Genomic DNA, 18,746 nt, shown 5'->3' on the forward strand with positions numbered 1-18,746 from the left:
TAAACAGATTTTTAGATTTTCTGCTCCATGGTTTTGTCCTTTAGTTAAGAGAGTTGAAAGTCAAGTTGATGCACTTAGTCATGTACCCTAGTGTATATTTTCCCACAGGAAAATGAGCCAGGCTGGCTTTGCTACTGTTGTTGTTTTAAAGTGGCTTTGATATATTCCCCAGCTAAATCGTCTGAAGGGTTATGGCATCCCTATCGACCTCAATCCAGGAAAGTTGACCACCTTTCCTGTCACTCCTGAATACTCTCGGACCTCTGTCATACCTTCCCGTGTTCCTTGATTTGCAGGAGGCAGTCACGCACACACAAGTAGGTAGAGCCTCGGGAAGGCCATGAAGCAGCTGGTGGGTGCTGGCCGTCGGCCACAGATACCCCAATGCTCTGTGCTAGACCAAGTGCCCTATCTGAGAAATACAAAATGTGAGCACCCAGCCAGCTGGGACCAACACTCTAACAGAGAACTCCAGTAAGTTAAAATGACATGTACTGGGAGAGATCCGAGGAATGCATGATTTGTCAGCAGGTTCTTACTAAAAGCAACAGTGAGGTGGATACATAGGTGGGACCCTCAAAAAATGTGTTTTTGTGTTTCGGCCCTTGGTATCTATGGCAACAGCCGCCTTCATTGCACGGAAGAGAGGTTTTCCACATCGAGTCACCTTTTTCTCACTTTAGTGTTCACAATTTTGGCAGTTTGCGAAATCAAACTATTTCTGGGTGATGAAAACTGTGGGGTCTACACTAGGAGATGCTGGTGGCACTTTCACCTGAGAAAGTGGTGAATAAAGAACAGAGCCTCCTTAGATTGACCTTTTTCGTATTTTCTTGGTCCCCCCACGTGGCACAGATAGATACAGTCGGAATGTACAGTGTTCTAGAATGCCAGGACTGTCCAGGTGTAGCCAGTAATCTGACAGAGTACATTAAGTTGCACTTTCTCCCTGGGCTTCAGGAGTTGAGACTGGGTCCCATAAATCCTCATTTGTACATGTGGACCTTTTATTGAGAAGGAACATGAAATCTGGGTGGTGCCAGCTTTGCCCAGCACACACTGCCGAAGCCGTGCCTGGCCTGGTGGCGCTCCAAACCTCCCTTTCCCATGTTTTGGTTTTTCACCTGGTCATACTAAGTGTTGATTTTTTAAGAATTTTTTTTAAACCAGGAAACATTTGGGGACCTAAGACCTACAACTGTGTCCCTTGAATTACAGACTGCCTCCTTGGCACTGGAATGTGGATATGTCCATGGGAATTGTGAGCGACACAAAGTTAAAGTGGTCATGTTGAACTTAAATGCTTCATCTCTGTGGCTTCAGAAACTTGCCTCCAGAAGACATCCTTGGGAAAAGTCCCACACATTAGAACACTCTTTTTTTGTGGGGCGAAACTTGGTTACAAAGATGTTTCTTCTCTTTTATTTTTACAAAGTTATTCTCCAGTTTTACTTTTCTTAGACCCAAATACCAACCACCACCACACCCCCTGTGGCATCCCAGTGGGGCAGGCAGCTCTGGTTCCTCCCAGTAAAGGTTCCAGGAGTCAGCTGCCAAGGTTACTTCATCGGTTTTGTGAGCACCCTTCCCTCCCAGACACCACGCCCCGAACTTAGAACATCTTAGAGACATCCAGCCCTGGGGGGGGGGGCGGAGATTGGTAACTACCCCAGGCGGCCTTGGACCTGGAAAGCCTCCTTGCCTGTTCTATGTTAGATGACTACCTCCCATCAGGTCATTCAGATTCCCTCCTTTTCACCTTCGGATGGCTCTTGGGCAGGTGGCTAGAGAGATGGGGAAGACAAGGAGAGCTTACCTCTCTAACCTTTCCGTACTCTGCCCTTGCTTCCTGTTTCTCTGAAAAGTGATGGCTGAAAGTGATGGCTCTGAGCTTGGTCTCTGCCTAGCTTCTGCACCTTGTGCGTTCATTTCCAAGGCTAATCCCCAGTGGTATAATTCCTATCACAGCTGTGAAACTCTAGCTACCTATTTTTCCCTGCCTTGACTCACTGCCAGTCATTTCTAATAAAAATGATTATTAGACTGTGTTAAGAGATTTGGCAAATCAAAACTGGATGGATAATTAGGTAAATGATTGAGAAATCCAAGCAACATTACTGCTATATCCATTATTCTAAATTGCTGCAATTTGCAACACACAGGATACTCTCAACTCCAAGAGATCGTCTATACATACAACAAAACACAGCCACCCAGGAAAAACCCACTCCTGCATTCTCCTCCCCACCTCTACCCCATGGGGACCACCCTCACCCCCCATGAAGAGGAGACTGAAAATATGTACACTAAGCAAATGCGAGCCACAGAAGATGATCAGTGAAAAGACAGCTATTGCTGACCAGTGTCTTTGGAAATCAGGAACATCTGAAGGATGATTCCCGTCTTGAAAGACATACCAGCACTTGACACTTATCCATCTACCTCATTCCCTTCTAGTATGAGAGAGAAAGGCAAATGCTTAGGCTATCTGTTGTTAAAAAGCAGTCCTAAGAAGAGGCCTTGGGAACTAAGAAGCGAAGAATACCTTACTCTGATTTTTTTTTCCTCTTTAGGTCCAGAGGGTGCAAACCTCTTTATTTACCACCTTCCACAGGAGTTTGGAGACCAGGACATTCTGCAGATGTTCATGCCTTTTGGAAATGTTATCTCTGCTAAAGTCTTCATTGACAAACAGACCAATCTGAGCAAGTGCTTTGGTATGCAAAAGAAACCAAGCCAGAATATTACAGTACATTCTCAAGTGTGAGGAGTCATGGGAAGGAAAATGTAAATGGCAAATATTTGAGAAGTCCAGATAGGGCCTTCCCTGGGTGGTGCTGTTTCCTGGTGTTCTGGATCCATGTAAGCAGATCGGCCAAAGTCATTTAGTCAAAAGCAGAGGAAGGGGCTATATAAAAAGGAAGGATCTGGGAAATGAAACTAAATGCCCATGCCTTACATGATGTTGTGTACTGTGCTACTCAGGGTCTTACTACACGCGGCTAGTCATCTTTCACTAGTTTCTTCAAGCCCCACCGATGGAACCACGAACTTGAGCAGAGGGAGATACAGTTAATGGACCATAGCATAGTTTAGGCGATCCTGATACAGAGTAGTACTGCAGATACTCTGCCACGAATTCCATAGCCTTCTAGGTGCGGGAGGCTTCTGGCACGTGTGGATCTCGGTAGCATGTGGTATGGGGAGGCTTCCTACATTCTCACATACCTTCACAGTAGGGGTGTGGCCAGGCTGCCCACCACCCTGCAGCCCCCCAAGCTCGGGACGGGGAGTTGATGCCTGTCACGGTCCCGGGAAGTACTGTATTATGCTGATTCGGGAGCCAGAATTTGGGATGATGGGCTCTGCAGGGCCTGCCCGAGTGGATGCAGAGCCCGGAGATGCAAGCATTCAGAGAACGCTGGAAAACCCAGGTCCTCGGTGGCCTGGGCTGTGGTGCCCTCCTTCCTCACGCAGCCCAGACTCTGCCTCCTGGGGCAGTCTGTGCTCCCTGAGAGTGAGGCACACTCTCCACTGGCCCTAATGTTGTTTTAGAAGCAGGAGCATAGCGTTCATTAAATCTATTTCTTGTTTTGCTTTTTGAACCCCTTTGGTCTCCAAAGTGGCTTAGAGGCTGAATGTTCAGAGTATAGATTACTTGCTTGGCAAGTTCTGGCTCAGTCTGAGATTGAACATTTGCCTCCATCATTCCTCCAGTCTAGTAATTCAGGGAGGGAGTACGCAGTAACAGCACAAAACAAAGTGGAATAGATCCAGACCAGAGGAAATACAAAGAGAACTATATGGTATGAAGAAAAACATCAAAGGTGGTAGGAGTGGTACTCAGACTTAGTACCGGCTAACTGGTAAGGGGCAACGGGTGTAGAGAGAATGTTTTGGCTTCTAAAACCCCATTATCGTAACGTCTTTCTAATCTCTGTGCCATCATCCAGGAAGGCCTGAAGCCTCTGTTGTTAGGGAAATTAGTATGTCAACCATTGAAAGTCACTGTTTTTACCCAAGTGGCCAGGGTGTCAGCCTGAACCCACCCCACTATTGCTGCTGCTATGACAAGTACATAAACCCCCTTGTGATGGCGCACCAACAAGTGAAATGGAAAGGGAGTGGTTACATAGGGGGCGTGTGTGTTTCGGTGGGAGCTTACCACTCGGAGCTTCCCTGCGCGAGGTTATGAGACAGACTTTTATACTCATCACAATGTCCTGGGCTTATTTGCAGATCGGAAAGGGATTGTGCTTCAGGGTCTGATTTTGAGAAAAACAGTTAGTGCCTTGAAAAGAGATTGTATCAGCCCACCTACTCTTCAACCAAGGTGTAATAATGCAGGCTATACCGATGAATGTCAGCAGACAAGTGTATTTAGCACTATGCACTGTTTTCAATTTTTATCAAAAGCCGCAGCATCCCAAACCTACATTTCTCAGCCGGCCTAATTTGCGGGGGGGGGGGGGGGGGGGTCCCAGATTTGCTAGTCTTAGGTAGCCCATTCTTTCATGCTAACCTCTTGGCCGGGTTTCGTTATCCATTTCACCCTTGACCCATTTCCATTCTTTAATCATCTTGCTGCTTCTGGGTAACGACCTAGAAGGAAAGGAGAAAATCAGAGCCAAACTCTTGGATTCGAGAGCACATATACTGGGAATTAGATTTAGTAAAAATCTGTACCACCATTTTGCAGTACAGCCTGCCAATGAAAAGCTTTTCTGCATTATACCATATGCTCATTTTTATCGGCTGAGAACTCTGCTGAAGGTATATTTATGTCCTTTTCTTGCTCCTCCAGTTTGTAAAGGAATTTTCTCTTTAGCTTTAGACTTTAATAGCAGATAGTTGAAGAAGCTTAGTATAGAACCTTCTGAACAGCTGATGTTGAGAACTGAAATTCACCCAGTATAATAGCTTCCTTTCAACACCAGAAGTAGGCACAGGACAAACTCAACACCTTTACATCGGCATTACCTAAAGAAAGTTTTGCGTGTACCCTCCTACCCCCACCGCCAGTGTTAGAGCAAACTATGTGATCAGAATTCTGTTTCTGGGTCTTTGCAGAGCATCACTGGCCCTTTCTCAAAAGCATGCCCTCCCTGCCATTTTGTACAGACAAAGATACTGGGAAGTCTGTGAGGATGGCTCTTAAGCCCTAAGCTGTTCAGACTCTTTATTCTTAGGGGGTATAAGGTAGCAATTTCCAGTCTGTTGAATGCAGTGGAGCTTTGAAAATGGAAGTTGAGATGATAAGAAAGGGCCGGCATTTCCCTTGGGTCCGTAGGTCCCTCTCAGAAATAACTCCAAAATGTTAAAAATCAAGTACAAATTATCCTAGAGTTAATTCACTGACCCCATCCGACAGTCGAACAGGTGTGGGCTGTGTGGACACAGACGGGGAACTGGAATGAGAGCCGGGGTGTCTGCAGTGTACCGTGACCAGCCCTTCGTTTAAACCGCACCTGCTTGGGACATGTGAGCCTCTGGGGACCCTGCGAGCCCCGGAGTATCTATGCCTCTGCCTCTGTGAGCACCACCAGGGGTTCTGTCCGAAGGATTCCAAGGGGCTTGAAACACAGACTTGACCGAAATCAGTAAACAGACCAGGAGTCTGAGAGTCTGAGATTTCGCTTTTCACAGAGGAGGGCGTTGTTGTCATGATACCAAATTCCCAGTCCGACCAGCTTTTTTCACTGTTTCTCAGTGGATGTTCCCAGGGGTGGCCGTAAAACACACCCCGTCCGTCCACAGCCGGCACACACTGAACTGAGCAGAGCTGCTCCCAGCCGAGCCCACAGGATGTGCCCACGCTGCCCACCACGTACAGTTACACTCTCCAGCCCCCGCCCCCCACGACGTCCTGCTCCCTCCTGTCTACTCCGCTGCCTCTCCATGTTGATTGCCACCGTCCTTCCCCTTGTGTCTTCCAGGCTTTGTTAGCTACGACAATCCTGTGTCCGCGCAAGCTGCTATCCAGGCTATGAATGGCTTTCAGATTGGCATGAAACGCTTGAAGGTCCAGCTGAAGCGCTCCAAAAACGACAGCAAACCTTACTGATCCTAACCCCAGAGGCTCCCTGCTCTTATTTTAGCTTTCTTAGGGTAAGTCCCACAAGCCAGCCTGTTCTCAACAGGAAAGGCAGAGGAGGACCACATTGCCAACTTTTACCAAGAGAGACGGTTATTTTTACAATAAGGCCTCCATGTCCCCTCCCCCACCCCCCACCCAGTTCGCCATAATTAAAAACTTGGGCTACCTTGTTTCTATCAAGTAAAACTCCTCTTCCAGTTGTGCCACTGTATTCTCCTTTGTTTTGCAATTTGAATCTCCTTTTACCTTTTTCGTTTTGTTCTCGTTTTTTGCTTTTTTTTTTTTTTAAAGAAAAATACACATAAATAAATGACATCTTGAGAATTTAAAAGGCAAACAAAGGCTAACGTGCAATTCTAACTCTGAGACCCCTGGTGCCCCAGAGCACTGCCTGGAGAATTCACCCCTCCTGTCCGCGCCCATCCCTAGGAGGGCGCCAACCGTTTAGAGGTTAAGGTGGTGGCCTAGCTCGAGAGACAAGCCAGGAGAAGCACTTAAAACAATACAAACGTCTTTCCACTACATTTGGTTTAACTAACAAGTAGGATTTTATTTTAGGGTTCAAAGAAACATGACATTTATTGGTCAGATTATTACACTGGTTGTCTATTTTGTTGTTTTATTTTAGTTTTTAGAAAGGATTAATGTAAAAAAAGATTTAGAGATCTGTTTCTTAAAGCTACAGGGTTTAAAAATAAAATAAAAATGAGTGAAAATACTTGATGTTTCTTGAAAGATAAATTTAATAATAAATAAATAATACATAAATACATAAATAAAAAAGAAAGCCACAGGCCTGTAAATTTTATTTGTAAAAAAAGCATTTCTATTTTTGTACAAAATTTTTACTGCCTCAGAAATAATGGAAGTTATTTATTGCCTATTGTTAACTTATTGGGTACCTAAAGAGCAGTTCTCTGTGCTAGCTAGATCCTTTTGAAGTAGTCTCTAGAGGAATCGTTCTAGGAATGGGCTTTTTTTCACCGTTGAACCCTAGGCCTACAGTTCATGCTTTTCCCTCTTGTTGTTCGTATCTGTCTGACGATTTTGTTTGTAGCTTCCATGATCTATCTAGTTTATAGTTCGGTCGTCTGACTCTCCCCCATATGTTACATCCGTTGAAACTGGATCCTCCCCTCCTGTCCCTCGCCAGCCCCCACCCCAAAACTCCTGGAATCCATCCCCTCTCCTCCTCCGGATGGATTCTCTTGGGGTTCCATTGTGCTGTGGATAAAGATTGTAAGAAATGCAAATTACGGGAATGGCTCGTAGACTCCCGGGATGACCTAAGATTTGCATTAGTTTTTCTCCTGCACCCTTAAGAGTGATTTTGTTGCTGCTGCGTAGATTCTGTGTAACTTTTTACTCTCCCTTGTTTTCTCCCTAGACATCTTCATGCCCGTTAGTTCACCGTTTGCCTAGCATGTCCCTGTGGCGTCTCAAAAAAAAAAAAGTTTCATCGTCCCGTCATTGTTTCTGATGTCTTTCTGACCTCACATCACATTTGGTTCTCCTACTGACCTTTGATCTAGTTTGACCTTTGAAATTTGCATGTGACCTCATCTAGCTATGAATTCTGGGAAGTCAATGTGAAAAACATTGCTGCATTCATGCAAGACTGAAATTTATTATTAGACAAATTAATTATAGAAAAAAAACCTGTGGCAAAAACGTTTCTTTCTTATTTTTTTTTTTCTTTTCATAAAACAGACTTGAAAGTATTATACAGGGATTGGCATTCTTCCCGGTCACTGGTAACAATAGCAATATGTGTCCAGGGACACAGAATGTTGGTTTCTAACAGACTACTTCCAAAAACAGTTTGAGAAAAAAAACTGTCTGATTTTAAGTCTCTAGAGGTCTGTAATAGTTTTTACATTTTTCAGGCAGTGTAAAGTTTTTTGATAAGGCCATTTTAGGTGGCTCACTTTCTCATTAAGATATATATATAGAACCACTTTTTGTAGATTAGTATAAGAAAAATATTTACCCTGTTTTGGGGCAAATGCTACCTATTTGTGTCACCTTTTGCTGAACTGACTCACAGTTAGACAATCCATGGTTTAATGCACATGAAATTACCTATATTTTATACTGTTTCAATGTACAGGAGAAAGGTTACTGTAAACTGTGTTATGTTGGTGCTTCTGTGAATTAAGTTGTGGTTTCAATCATGAGTCTTATGGTCTTAATGTTCTCTGTTGATAAGACAAGGTTAGAATTGGTTTACTTAAAGAATTTCAAAAAAAAAAAGTTTGCTTAAAAAAAAATTTCATGTGAGGGAAAAAAAAAAAAACCCTATTCCAGAATAAGTTTTGTGTTGGCTTGTAAAGCATTGATGTCATTTTTTTTTATTGTGGACTATTTAGATGTGTTTGTGTTCAGCAAAATGTGATTTTTTTTTTTCTTTTAAAGAAAAAAAGTGAAAATATATAGTGCCAAATTCCAAAGGTACTTCCTTCCTAGAGCTTCAGTGTGTTTCTTGTGAGAAGTAATTTGATAACATGGGTATTTTATTATGTGTTTTGTATAAATCCCTAATATTTAAAAAACAAAAAACAAAAAAAAAAGAGGTTAAAAAGTTTGTTAACTTGCTATCCTGTGGTCTTGTTGCCTGAAATTGTTATTGTTTGTTATTTCTCTATGATGTTTTTTGTAAGACATTGTATAAGTGCCCATGTCTCACTTTTTTAACCGCTCTGCACATCAATGCTGTGATGGCAACCTCACGATGTATTTCCTTCATAATATATGGAAACCTCTAAGGTGAGAAAGTTTTGAACTTCTAACCCTTTCTACCCAGAGCTGTCTGGAGCGTTGGTAACTTTTTATACCCTTGTCATTTCTGTTTGTTCCAGGGTGTTTCTAATTTGGATTCCCCCCCTCCCCCCCAATACATCTTTGAGTTTTGTCTTTCCTACTTTTTTTTACCCACTGGTTGAGATCCAAAAGAAAAAAAAAAACTCCACAAGGCAAATCTGAAGGGAAAAAATATATTTTCACCCTCTCCGTTTTTTGTTTTTTTCCTCCCTACACCTTTTTTTTTTTTTTTTTTTTTTTAGTTTTGATTATTTCTGGTCATTTTTAAAAAACTAATGTGCTGCTGAAATTCCTTCTATGGTTTTAATTAGACACAGTTGACTGGATAAACCTTCTAAGGGGGATGGTAGGTAGATTCAGCACCTACATTATTAACCTTAAATTCTATATGCTTTTGAGATCAGGTGTAGGGGTATGTTCTAGTTCAGAATATTTTCATATGCCTTCCAGTTAAACGACTTTGTGATGGGGTAGTATTTTGAAGGATTTTGTTTCTTAAATACTCCCAATTAATGATGTTTCTAATCAGCCACTGTGCTGGGCATTCTCTGATCCCAGGAGATACCTCTGATTAAGCAAGGTGCCTGGGGTTAGAAGCTGATAGTCCTTTCTTTCCCTGCCTTTTTGTTAATTTTATTAATTGAAATCATTGAAAGGGGACTGACCATCTAAGTCCAACTCTGTTCTTTATCACAGTTACTGACCAAATACCTAGCACCAGATCCTGCTGCCACTCTATAAAGTGCCATATTACTTTGACTTCGACTTCACGTTGAACAGAACTCTCACTGTCTTGACAAACCCCAGTGTCATCCCTGAGGCCCCAACACAAACTCCTGCCTTCTTGAAAGCAGGCCCTGGAAGCTTCTTTGTCTTTAAAGGAGTTCAGAAACTGCTGGCTCCCTTTCCTTCCTCCTTTTCCCACTCACCACTCTGTTCAGTTTAATGTGGACGTGATAGCCCTGGGATGGAAAGGACTAGCCTCTAATGATGCAAAAAAAAAAAAAAAAAACCACAAAAACTAAACATAAAACAAGTTTCCTTCTTATAGCACATGCACTTACAATGAAATGATCTGTATTATCCTCACACGTGTTTACTACTGCTGGGGCCTTCCTTCATCCTTTGAGGGCTATTTTGTACTTCCTGCAGCCATCAGCTTAATACCAGGAGTCCGCACACATCTCTCTCTCGCATACAGCACAGGGTGGTTTGTGGACGCACAGCACACAAGAGAACACCACCATCTGAATTTCAGACTGTCCTCCTTTCACCCACCTGCATCTCCCCCAGAGGAGCTTGAATGCCGGTGACAAGAGGCTCAGGATGGGCACTTCACACTGGGTGTTTCTTATTTTGCAGGCGACCAAAACAGTACATTTCAGGGGAAAGTCTTTTTTTTTCTGCATGTTTGCATTGTTTAAAAGCTGACCCTCCTCAGAGACAAATTGTCCTTTTACTCACTTTATCTTTTACTATCAAAGGAAAAAAAAGCTGCAAGGGTGCAAAGGGCCTGTGCCAGAAGGAAAAACACACAGGGAAACTGCTTTTTTTAAAATCAAGTGTAGAGAATAGTCATTTTTACACTAAATTAGAGAATTGTGATAAAATGGCAGTCCTCAAAGGTGTAACAAGTTCATCTTTCTTTCACCATAGGGGTTATAGTTCTTTGGCTTGTGCTACTCTGGACTCATTTTACTGTTTGTTTTTATTATCTTAAGTGCTAATTAACAAGAAGAAATAAAATTTTAAAAAAACCTGTAGTTTCATTACCTTTTTGAATAATGTCATACAAAAAATGTATTTGTGTTTTTTTGTGCTGTGAGAATTGTTTGTAGATTAATAATATCATTTTGTTTAGAATTACAAAATAGTTTTTAAATATTGTCTGAGAAAAGCCAAAGTTAATGCAACCTAGTGGAAACTGTAAGACCATTTACGAGTATTGTTTGTTTTATTGATGCATTTGGATTTTGTTGTTTGATGGAATTTGAGCCAAAAAAAAAAAAAATACGCAGGCTTTCCTATTTCTACAACTGATTGTACTTACGCATTTTGTACCAGTGGAACTTTTTATACTGGAGATTAAAAAAAAATGGAAATTTTTGTGGCTTACTCTAGTGGCCCCTGACTGATTCCAGGTCTGATTTCTGGTTGATAGAAAGAAAGTTGCTTTTCTTTTGAGAATTAAAAACTTTGGCTTGATTTCTTTTTTCCCTTTGCTTATATCTAGCATTAGAATTTTGTCTTAAAATACAGCGGTAAGTTTCACTTTTTATTCTGTATTGTGCAGTTACACAATAAGGTAATTAGATTTAGAAGTACTCAGTCACTTTAAGTGGATAAATGTATTAGTTACAACTTTAGGGGTTTGCTTTTTTGCTGTTTAGATCAAAGTTTTTTCTGATTCTTCTGTCCTCATTGTGAACATAACCGTGTAGTTGAAACAGTCAAACTTATTTTTGTAACGTATGTTATTGTGTGATGCAGTTTTTTGCTTCTGTCTCCAATATTAAACCATTTTCCTAATACTTGTTTCTCTCTCTGCGTGTTGTATTGTTGGTAGTCATTATATGTTGGTGATACATCTACACACCTCACTGTTTCACGTATCTGTTTTTTTTCTATATGTTGTGTAAAAAGATACAGTCGATTCCACCTAAGTGAATATCTGATTTGGGGAAAGGGGGAAACTGCACACCAGCCACCTCTGATTTCTGTACAACAGCCCATTCTAACCACCGCTTCCAAGACTGCTACTTATTTCTGTGGTTCACCTAAATAACTGCCTGCAGAGTTGGATTTGCCCAGACCTCTTCCGGTCTTCTGACCCCACTGGTACCTGTCCCCACCTCCTCCCCCTCCCCCGCCCCCGCAGATGGAGTTCCTAGGGCTCGCTGCTGCGTCACTTTAAGAAATGTTAAGAGGAGCAGAAGCAGAGCTAGGGTTCCTTCCACCTCCCCACAAGTCTAAAGGCGTATCATTACCAACTCTTCCTAGGGACTAACTGCGTTTTTCAAAGAGCTGAGCTCTAAGGGAAGAAACGACACACTGACCTGGTGAATAGAGATGTGAAAGGGTTAAACTTAAGTTTACGCGTTCCTATCAGTCACACCTATGTATAGAAAAGTAATTTAAATTATTTCTTTTTAAGAGCTGATTGAATCCAGGAGCAGCTTTAATTATTGAAAATAACAGAAAATAAAGGGACTACTTCCAAGCGCTCAAAAGGAAGCTCTTACTCGGTGAGGTGGGAGGGGAAGGAGGTAAAGGTTCTCATGCTCACGTCTTCATGATACATCATCCACTTCCAAACGAAAGCCAAGGATGCCATATGCATCCACACAACTCCCTCCTGAATGAACACCTTGTCCCCCACTATCACCCCAACCCCAGTTACCAAAAGAGAACTAAAGGAACAACTATTCCTTGTATGCCCTCTGAAACCGAAGCTCCCGGCCACCCTCCAGTCTCTGCCCATCTCTTATGCTCAGGAATCGGACTGCTCTCCAAGTGCTCTTAAAAGATCCCATTGATGTTTGCTCCCTCTGTCTTCTCTCTCCTTCCAGCTTTTCAGACGCACAAACTCTGTCTGACTCAGGCCACCCTGCACCGGGCAGCCTTCCTCCCGCTGCCAATGAGATTTTCCCCGCAGGTGCTCAAGCCCTTCACCCTCTGGTTTCGGCGGCCCCTCTGGCCCCAAATGGTCTTTTCTAGTCGGCTCAACAACAGAGGGACCTGGTGAGGTGGAGGAAAGGAGGCTCTTTTCCCCCATAGGCCGAACACCTCAGTGAAGTGACTTCCACCAGCTCCAAACCTGCACAGATGGGAGCTGACTTCCTGCCAATAGTTCTGCTTTAAATCTCATAGCCTTCATCAGATTGCCTCTGAAAACCACTGCTTACCTTAGTGGGGAAAGAGGGCGAAGGGTGTGATTTCCTTTTTTTTTTTTTTTCTTGATGGGGGGTGTGAGGGAGGGAGAAGGGGGTAAAGAGGGTGATCAATTCTTTCCAAAATGCAAGTGTTTATTTTTAAAATCTATAATACAAGAATGAATATATATATCCATCCACCATTTGGTATAAGGCAAAATACTCATGCTAAGTAAAAGAAGGGAAAGACAAAGCCAGTTTTTTTGTTGTTGTTTTTTAGAAAAACAACAAAAATCGTAATTCTCCAAAGAAGGGGACAAAAATGCTAGTTCCCTTAAGCACTCATGACTGTAAAGTTGGTCCCTGCTTAAATTCATTCTTATCATTTTGATTCTGTAAAACACCGCTGCAGTGTTAGTTAGCAAGGTGTATCTGTTTGCCACCCACGGACCACCTTGGGAGATTACAGGACTGTCACCGTTTACCGCGCTGACGGCAGCCCATGACACTTCCCAACAACCCACGGGCTGGGCCTCTCAGCTGCAGGCTAGGAAACACAGTGAACATCGATGTACTGTGCAACATTCCTGATAAGTGAATAAAACATTGTGACCAAGCAATCAGCTTATTCACTTATCAGGAATCGACTGTTCTGCTAATTCGCTGTTTTTGTTTCTCATCTCTGTTGTAGCTCACTACTTTTGCTGTGTTCTGTTTTCTCCTCTCATGCTTGGGCAAAATCACTGGGAATATTATCTTCATGTGACCATAAAACGTTTATATCGAGTGAAATGATATCTTAACAAAATCTATGCACTTGCTATCAGGAACACAATACTGGATGTGTCTTATATATATTGAACTATATAGTACTCGATTTCTTAAATAAAGCTTAAGAAAGGACTCTGTTGTGTGTAAAGTTAATGTGATTATTTTTCAAGGCAGTGTTTCTAAGGGGTATTTTTGTTCTTTTAAGTCTTGAGTGATACAGGATATTTTTCATTAAAATTATATCACTGGCTTTATGACTTAATATTCAATAAATTTTCTTTGGAAACAAAATGGAGTGGGGGGAAGTTCTTCCGAGCACATTTTAGCAAGAGACATCTGGAAAACCATCCCCTTCCTGGTGACCATGGCAAACCTCTACCCAGGGCACGATGGGTGGCAGGAGAGAGCAATCCCTTCACGGCCCAAGGCCCTTGGAAAGCGTCTAGAATCTGCCCTAAACTAGAAAACCCAACTGCCTTTCTGAGTGTGATCTCTTCAGGCTCAGAAGAAAGGAGACAAAGAAAGGCAGCTCCAGGAATAATGCTGGTTTGCGTCAATGCTTTTCCAAAGTGATGTGACACTGGAAACTCTCTCTACGCTGTTGGAGCGCCATGGCGCCTCTATTCAGGACTGCAAAAGGAGAGAAAGCAAGAGAGGGTGTTTGATCATTCCGGAGAAGAAGGGTAAAATTTCAAAGCCATATGTGAGGGAGACATCCTACAACAGCTGCAAAGCTTAAATGGGAGTCCTGCTGCTTGGCCCCTTGAAGAAATACTTTTGAAAATTTTCCTACAGGCCATAAGTCTGAACAGAATGGAGCTTTCTCTTGGATTTTTTTGCTTTGGGGTTTTATGTTAGATTTGTTTTTCTTGATTAATGTTTGATTCTAAGAAAAACTCCTCAACTTCTACTTGCAAAACGGCACAGACATCCTAATCCTTTATAAAACAAATCTTAGTAATCCCTGATAATGAGGGACAGAGAGAGCATGGCTAATGAAAATCCACAGACAATCCGAAATTCTTCTTCCAGTCTCTGCCTCCTCCCACCCCAAACCTCCTACTCATCAATTTGGCACAAAAACAAAACAACTTCTAGTGAAAGTGAAGGATCAGAGAACTAGCCAAGGGTAGTTATATCAAAAGGTCTTGACAGACTATGCTTGCTGGAGCGCCATGCAGTTTGGGGTTAGAGGAAAGAGGTTCTGTTTAAAAAAAAAAAAAAAGAAGAAGAAGAAGAAGAAGAAGAAAAATTAACATTTTGAGAACCACTGCTCTAAATGACCAGGGCTCAAGTGTTGAAAAGCTGGCTACACATGGAGGTGCCCTAGGAAGTACTTTTTTCATAGTCTTGCCTTAAGCACCCGTCACATAGCTAGAAGGCATCTTCTTCTTTTAAGAGAACACATCCAAGGTAATAATGGGGAGGAGAGCTCTGAGGCTCGGTCAGGGAAGAAGGGACACCAACAGATGCCATCTCCATCTTAGCCCCAATTCAGTGGTTCCCCCGCTGTGGACTAGCCACCCAGGGGCTGTACGCTGGGAGACCTGGCTCAGAGTGAGGCCTGAGGGTCTGCAGGTGGGACTTTAGGGGAAGGCTACATTTCTTTTCACCTTTTTCTGTGGGGCAGCAAAGTAGCCTGGTACCAACTCATACCTGCCTACATCTGGAGGATGTTTTTAAAAATAAAAAATACACAAATATATAGATATTAGATCTATAAATCTAAAAGACTGGTCAATTATAGTTAAAGCCCCAAATAAAAATGCCCTATTCTGAGACTGCATGAACTTTCTAACATGAAGCTGGTGTTAAAGGAGCATTCTCCGGTGAGCCATTCTGCCTCAGTTTGAATACCAGCTCTACCACTAATTATCCACGTAACCTCTCTGTGCTTTCATGTCATTAGCAAAACGGGTTAAAAAAATACCTTCCACATGGGGTGATTATGAAGATTAATTAAGCCAATACATAGAAAACACTCAGAGCAGGATCTATCACATTGCCAGTACTCAGGAAGTAGCAGTGGTCGTATCTACCAACCGAGTCGGCTCAGCTCCTCTCTGCTGGCCTGGTCTATTACTCTCTCCTACCATGCGTCCTCTCCGCCAACCCCAGAGAGACCCACAGCTCTCCCTGGGTTCTTGGGACAAACACAGACAAGGCGCAACCAGATTCCACAGCTCCTCGTGGAGAGATCTCTACACTAATAGGCCCTGGAAGAGGCTTTTCTCCTCATGAGAAACGATACACTAGAAGCTTGCCCACCCTACCTTACAGGCTAGCACACCCACACAGTCCTGCTCTAAGCCGTGAGGACCAAGAACTAACTCCATTCTCAAAAGGGACAACTGATTCCTCACTCTAATCCACCCCTTCCTACCTCTAAGTATTATAATTAGGTCTCTCTTCCCCAAAAGAAAAGTCCGGCTATCCAGTTTGGGTCCTAAGTGGGTGTCAAAATCACCTAGAGATTTGCCTGCAACAACCTATAGGTTCTATGCTCTTCCAAGACAAAGCTGTGTCCTCAGCAACAACCAGAATCAAACAATTTTGACCACCTTGAGAAGAGCAGAGGGCAGGGCTCAGAAGCCTGGATGTGGCCAGGCAGAGGTCTTTCTAGACCACCACCCCCACCTTCACCCCACCCCCAATTTAACCAAAGGCACTCTGCTTTTGCTTGGTTTATTTATTGGTTGTTTCATGTAAATTTTATTTAGGAAAAAGACATTTTTCTACTAAAACCACAAAAGATTTTTAAAACACTGCTTTAGAAGAAGGTAACTCTGAAAGAGACTTATCAGTACTTAAGCCTTGTGACAAATATTCACTGCCTTTGAAGTCATTCTCTCCTTTCTTCTTTCCTCATCTCTCTACCCCTTCTATTTTCTCATAGTTCTTTGTCCACAATGCATCGTAACATTCACTATTGTGCGCTGTTTACACGTTGCTTATGTCTGTCTCCTGAAGCTAAACCGTGAGCTCTTTGAAGGAGAAGCCTGTCTCTCATTCATCACTGTATCCCCAGTGCCTCACACAGTACCTGCCATATAGTCAGTGTTGAAAAATGCTGGATGGATGGAAGGCCGAATAGGAAGATGAGTGGCTAGATGGGTGGGTGGGTGGATGGATGGATGGATGGGAAGGCAGAAAGGCGAGAGGGTGGCTGGATAGAAGGGTAAAAGAGTAGGTGAGTGGATAGATAGATGGATATATCAATGTAGCAGGTGATCTTGCTGGGGCTGAAGAACAGCATTCCTTATTAAATGGACAACTCAGGAAATATCCATGGAGAGAGAGGTCTGATTATGGTATGGGCTGAGGATGGTGGAAACTGGAGGCCTCTTGGCAAAAGTCAGGAACCACTATAGGAGGCCTGAGACACAGGTAGGAACAAAGAAGAACACTCATCTGCTTGTGGGTCCCAAATATGCAGGTTCTTCCTTGTTGCCACAGGGCTAATCAGCCACTGGGTCATGAATGGAAGGACATTCCTACCATTAGGTCAGGACACCTTCAGTGTACTGTCATCGTTTTTTAGGCTAAATTTTGCACCTTCTCCAAAATATTTTATATCTAGGGACTGTTCCTAGATATAAAGAGACCAGAAAAGCTACAGAACAAAGTACAAATCAATAAAAAACAACTACGAATAAAGGCAAATGATCCTAAGGCATTGCTGAGCAGCAGGTCAACTCCAATTTGCAGCTACTGTTCAATCTGCCCGCTGAGTACCTTGAGCAGGATGGGGCCTGGACCAGCCCACAGGCAGTATGGTACAACTAAGTCACTAGAACGGCCCTGAAAAGGCAAAAAGTTGATGCTGCTACTGGGATGCCACTTAGCTCTGGCATCCAGGAAATGTATCCAGTGATGTGTCCCAACATGTCAATAGCTACCATAGAAAGAGTGCAGCATCAGTTAATCATTCATTTATTCAAAAGATCCGTAGTAAGCAGCTACCACACATGAGGCCCTCTAGGAGGGGGAGGGACTGAAAGGAGAAGTAATGCATGATCCTGCCTCCAGGAAATTGCCGTAATTAGCGTATGTGTCCGGTAAGGAGAAACCCTTCAAATGAGAAAGAGTAGTAGTCCAGACAAAACACTGTCTCTGCACAACAGACAGCATATCCCATGGTGCCCACATGGAATTAGGTACTGAAGACCCACAAAGAGATGGCAGCTGCTTCCGGTTTTCTAGTCCTTGGCAGAGCTCAGCGCTATCAGACACCATGTCTCCCTGGCTAGAGCTTAAAGGTATGTCCTGAGAGACAGTGAAATAAAATGGGTGATGGGAGCAGAGCAGCTGGCCCTAAAGTCTTCTATAAACCAAAGTCTCTGCAAAAGGCAGAGCTGAGCGAAGTGGCTCTACGTGCTCAGGTCATGTCTCCAAACGGGCCAACTACGGCACACCCCTACCAGTCCATGGAACGTGTTCCATCCCCTACTTCCACCTCTTCAAAAACTCTGACCTGAAACAAATGAGAACCTTCCCATTCAAGAGTACAATGAGCCTGGGAGGGGACCAGCAGGGGAGACAGAGCCTTGGCGGGAATGAGGGATGGGGGCTGTGGCACGAGACGTCCTGCAGAGCCGAAGGTGCAGTCACCATCCACCTGTATGCAGTTCCAGGGCGCACAAGCTTGCTCTCCACCCAGTTGCTACTCGGCCCACCTTCCCATCCCACTGTGAGTGTGCCCCACCATCCAGGAGCCTCCTTCAGCTCTCCAACAGGGCTAGATCCACCCGTATTCTTAGGAGCAACTTCAGCCCCGACGCCAGAAGATGCTGGTGACATCTGCCGGCTTTCCCTGGAATCCCACCCTCTGCAGAGCGGCCTCCAGAGAAAACGGGATTTCCAATTCAATTCAATTTCCCTGTTCCTGGGATGAAAGGTGAGAAAGGCAGCCTCCTCAAGTTGGCTAGAACAACCAAAAAGGAAATACTGGGGACTCTGTCATTAAAGAAGGGGACAGGACTGGTATCACTAAGATGGCCATAGGTTGTTGAGGTTGTTCCAGACTTCACTCCCCCCTCACAAGAAGAACCACTAACAACTATTCACGGATAAGACACCACTGAGAGAATCCTAGAACACAGCAGCGAGGATAAAGCACCCCCCAACACCACAGAGACCAAGACAAACCACACCGGAAGGGTAAGAGGCACACTACACGCTGACCA

At 43.4% G+C, this 18,746-nt stretch overlaps 1 protein-coding gene and 1 long non-coding RNA gene across 16 annotated transcripts in view; one reads left to right on the plus strand and one right to left on the minus strand.

Annotated features, from left to right (window-relative positions):
• The window catches only part of CELF2 (CUGBP Elav-like family member 2), an 806,829-nt gene extending 795,381 nt beyond the window's left edge, over positions 1–11,448 (plus strand). For 11 of the 14 annotated variants that reach the window (XM_036112685.2, XM_036112678.2, XM_036112681.2 and 8 more), the window contains 2 exons: positions 2,574–2,717; positions 5,937–11,448. In XM_036112685.2, the coding sequence (XP_035968578.1) occupies positions 2,574–2,717; positions 5,937–6,064 (272 nt within the window). In that variant the 3' untranslated portion in view covers positions 6,065–11,448. The remainder of the gene's footprint in view (positions 1–2,573; positions 2,718–5,936) is intronic. The other 3 variants (XM_036112684.2, XM_036112682.2, XM_036112675.2) reach the window with 2 other exon arrangements.
• LOC118548687 (uncharacterized) overlaps positions 4,166–18,746 on the minus strand; it is a 94,146-nt gene continuing 79,565 nt past the window's right edge. Inside the window, exons 5-6 of one of the 2 annotated variants that reach the window (XR_004923704.2) lie at positions 4,523–4,602; positions 4,166–4,265 (exon numbers count right to left, since the gene is read on the minus strand). This is a non-coding gene — a long non-coding RNA (uncharacterized LOC118548687). Of the gene's footprint in view, positions 4,266–4,357; positions 4,603–18,746 lie in introns of those variants that run through there. The other variant, XR_013448988.1, reaches the window with a different exon arrangement.

The sequence above is a fragment of the Halichoerus grypus genome, chromosome 6 (assembly GCF_964656455.1).
Source record: "Halichoerus grypus chromosome 6, mHalGry1.hap1.1, whole genome shotgun sequence".
Lineage (NCBI taxonomy): Eukaryota > Metazoa > Chordata > Mammalia > Carnivora > Phocidae > Halichoerus > Halichoerus grypus.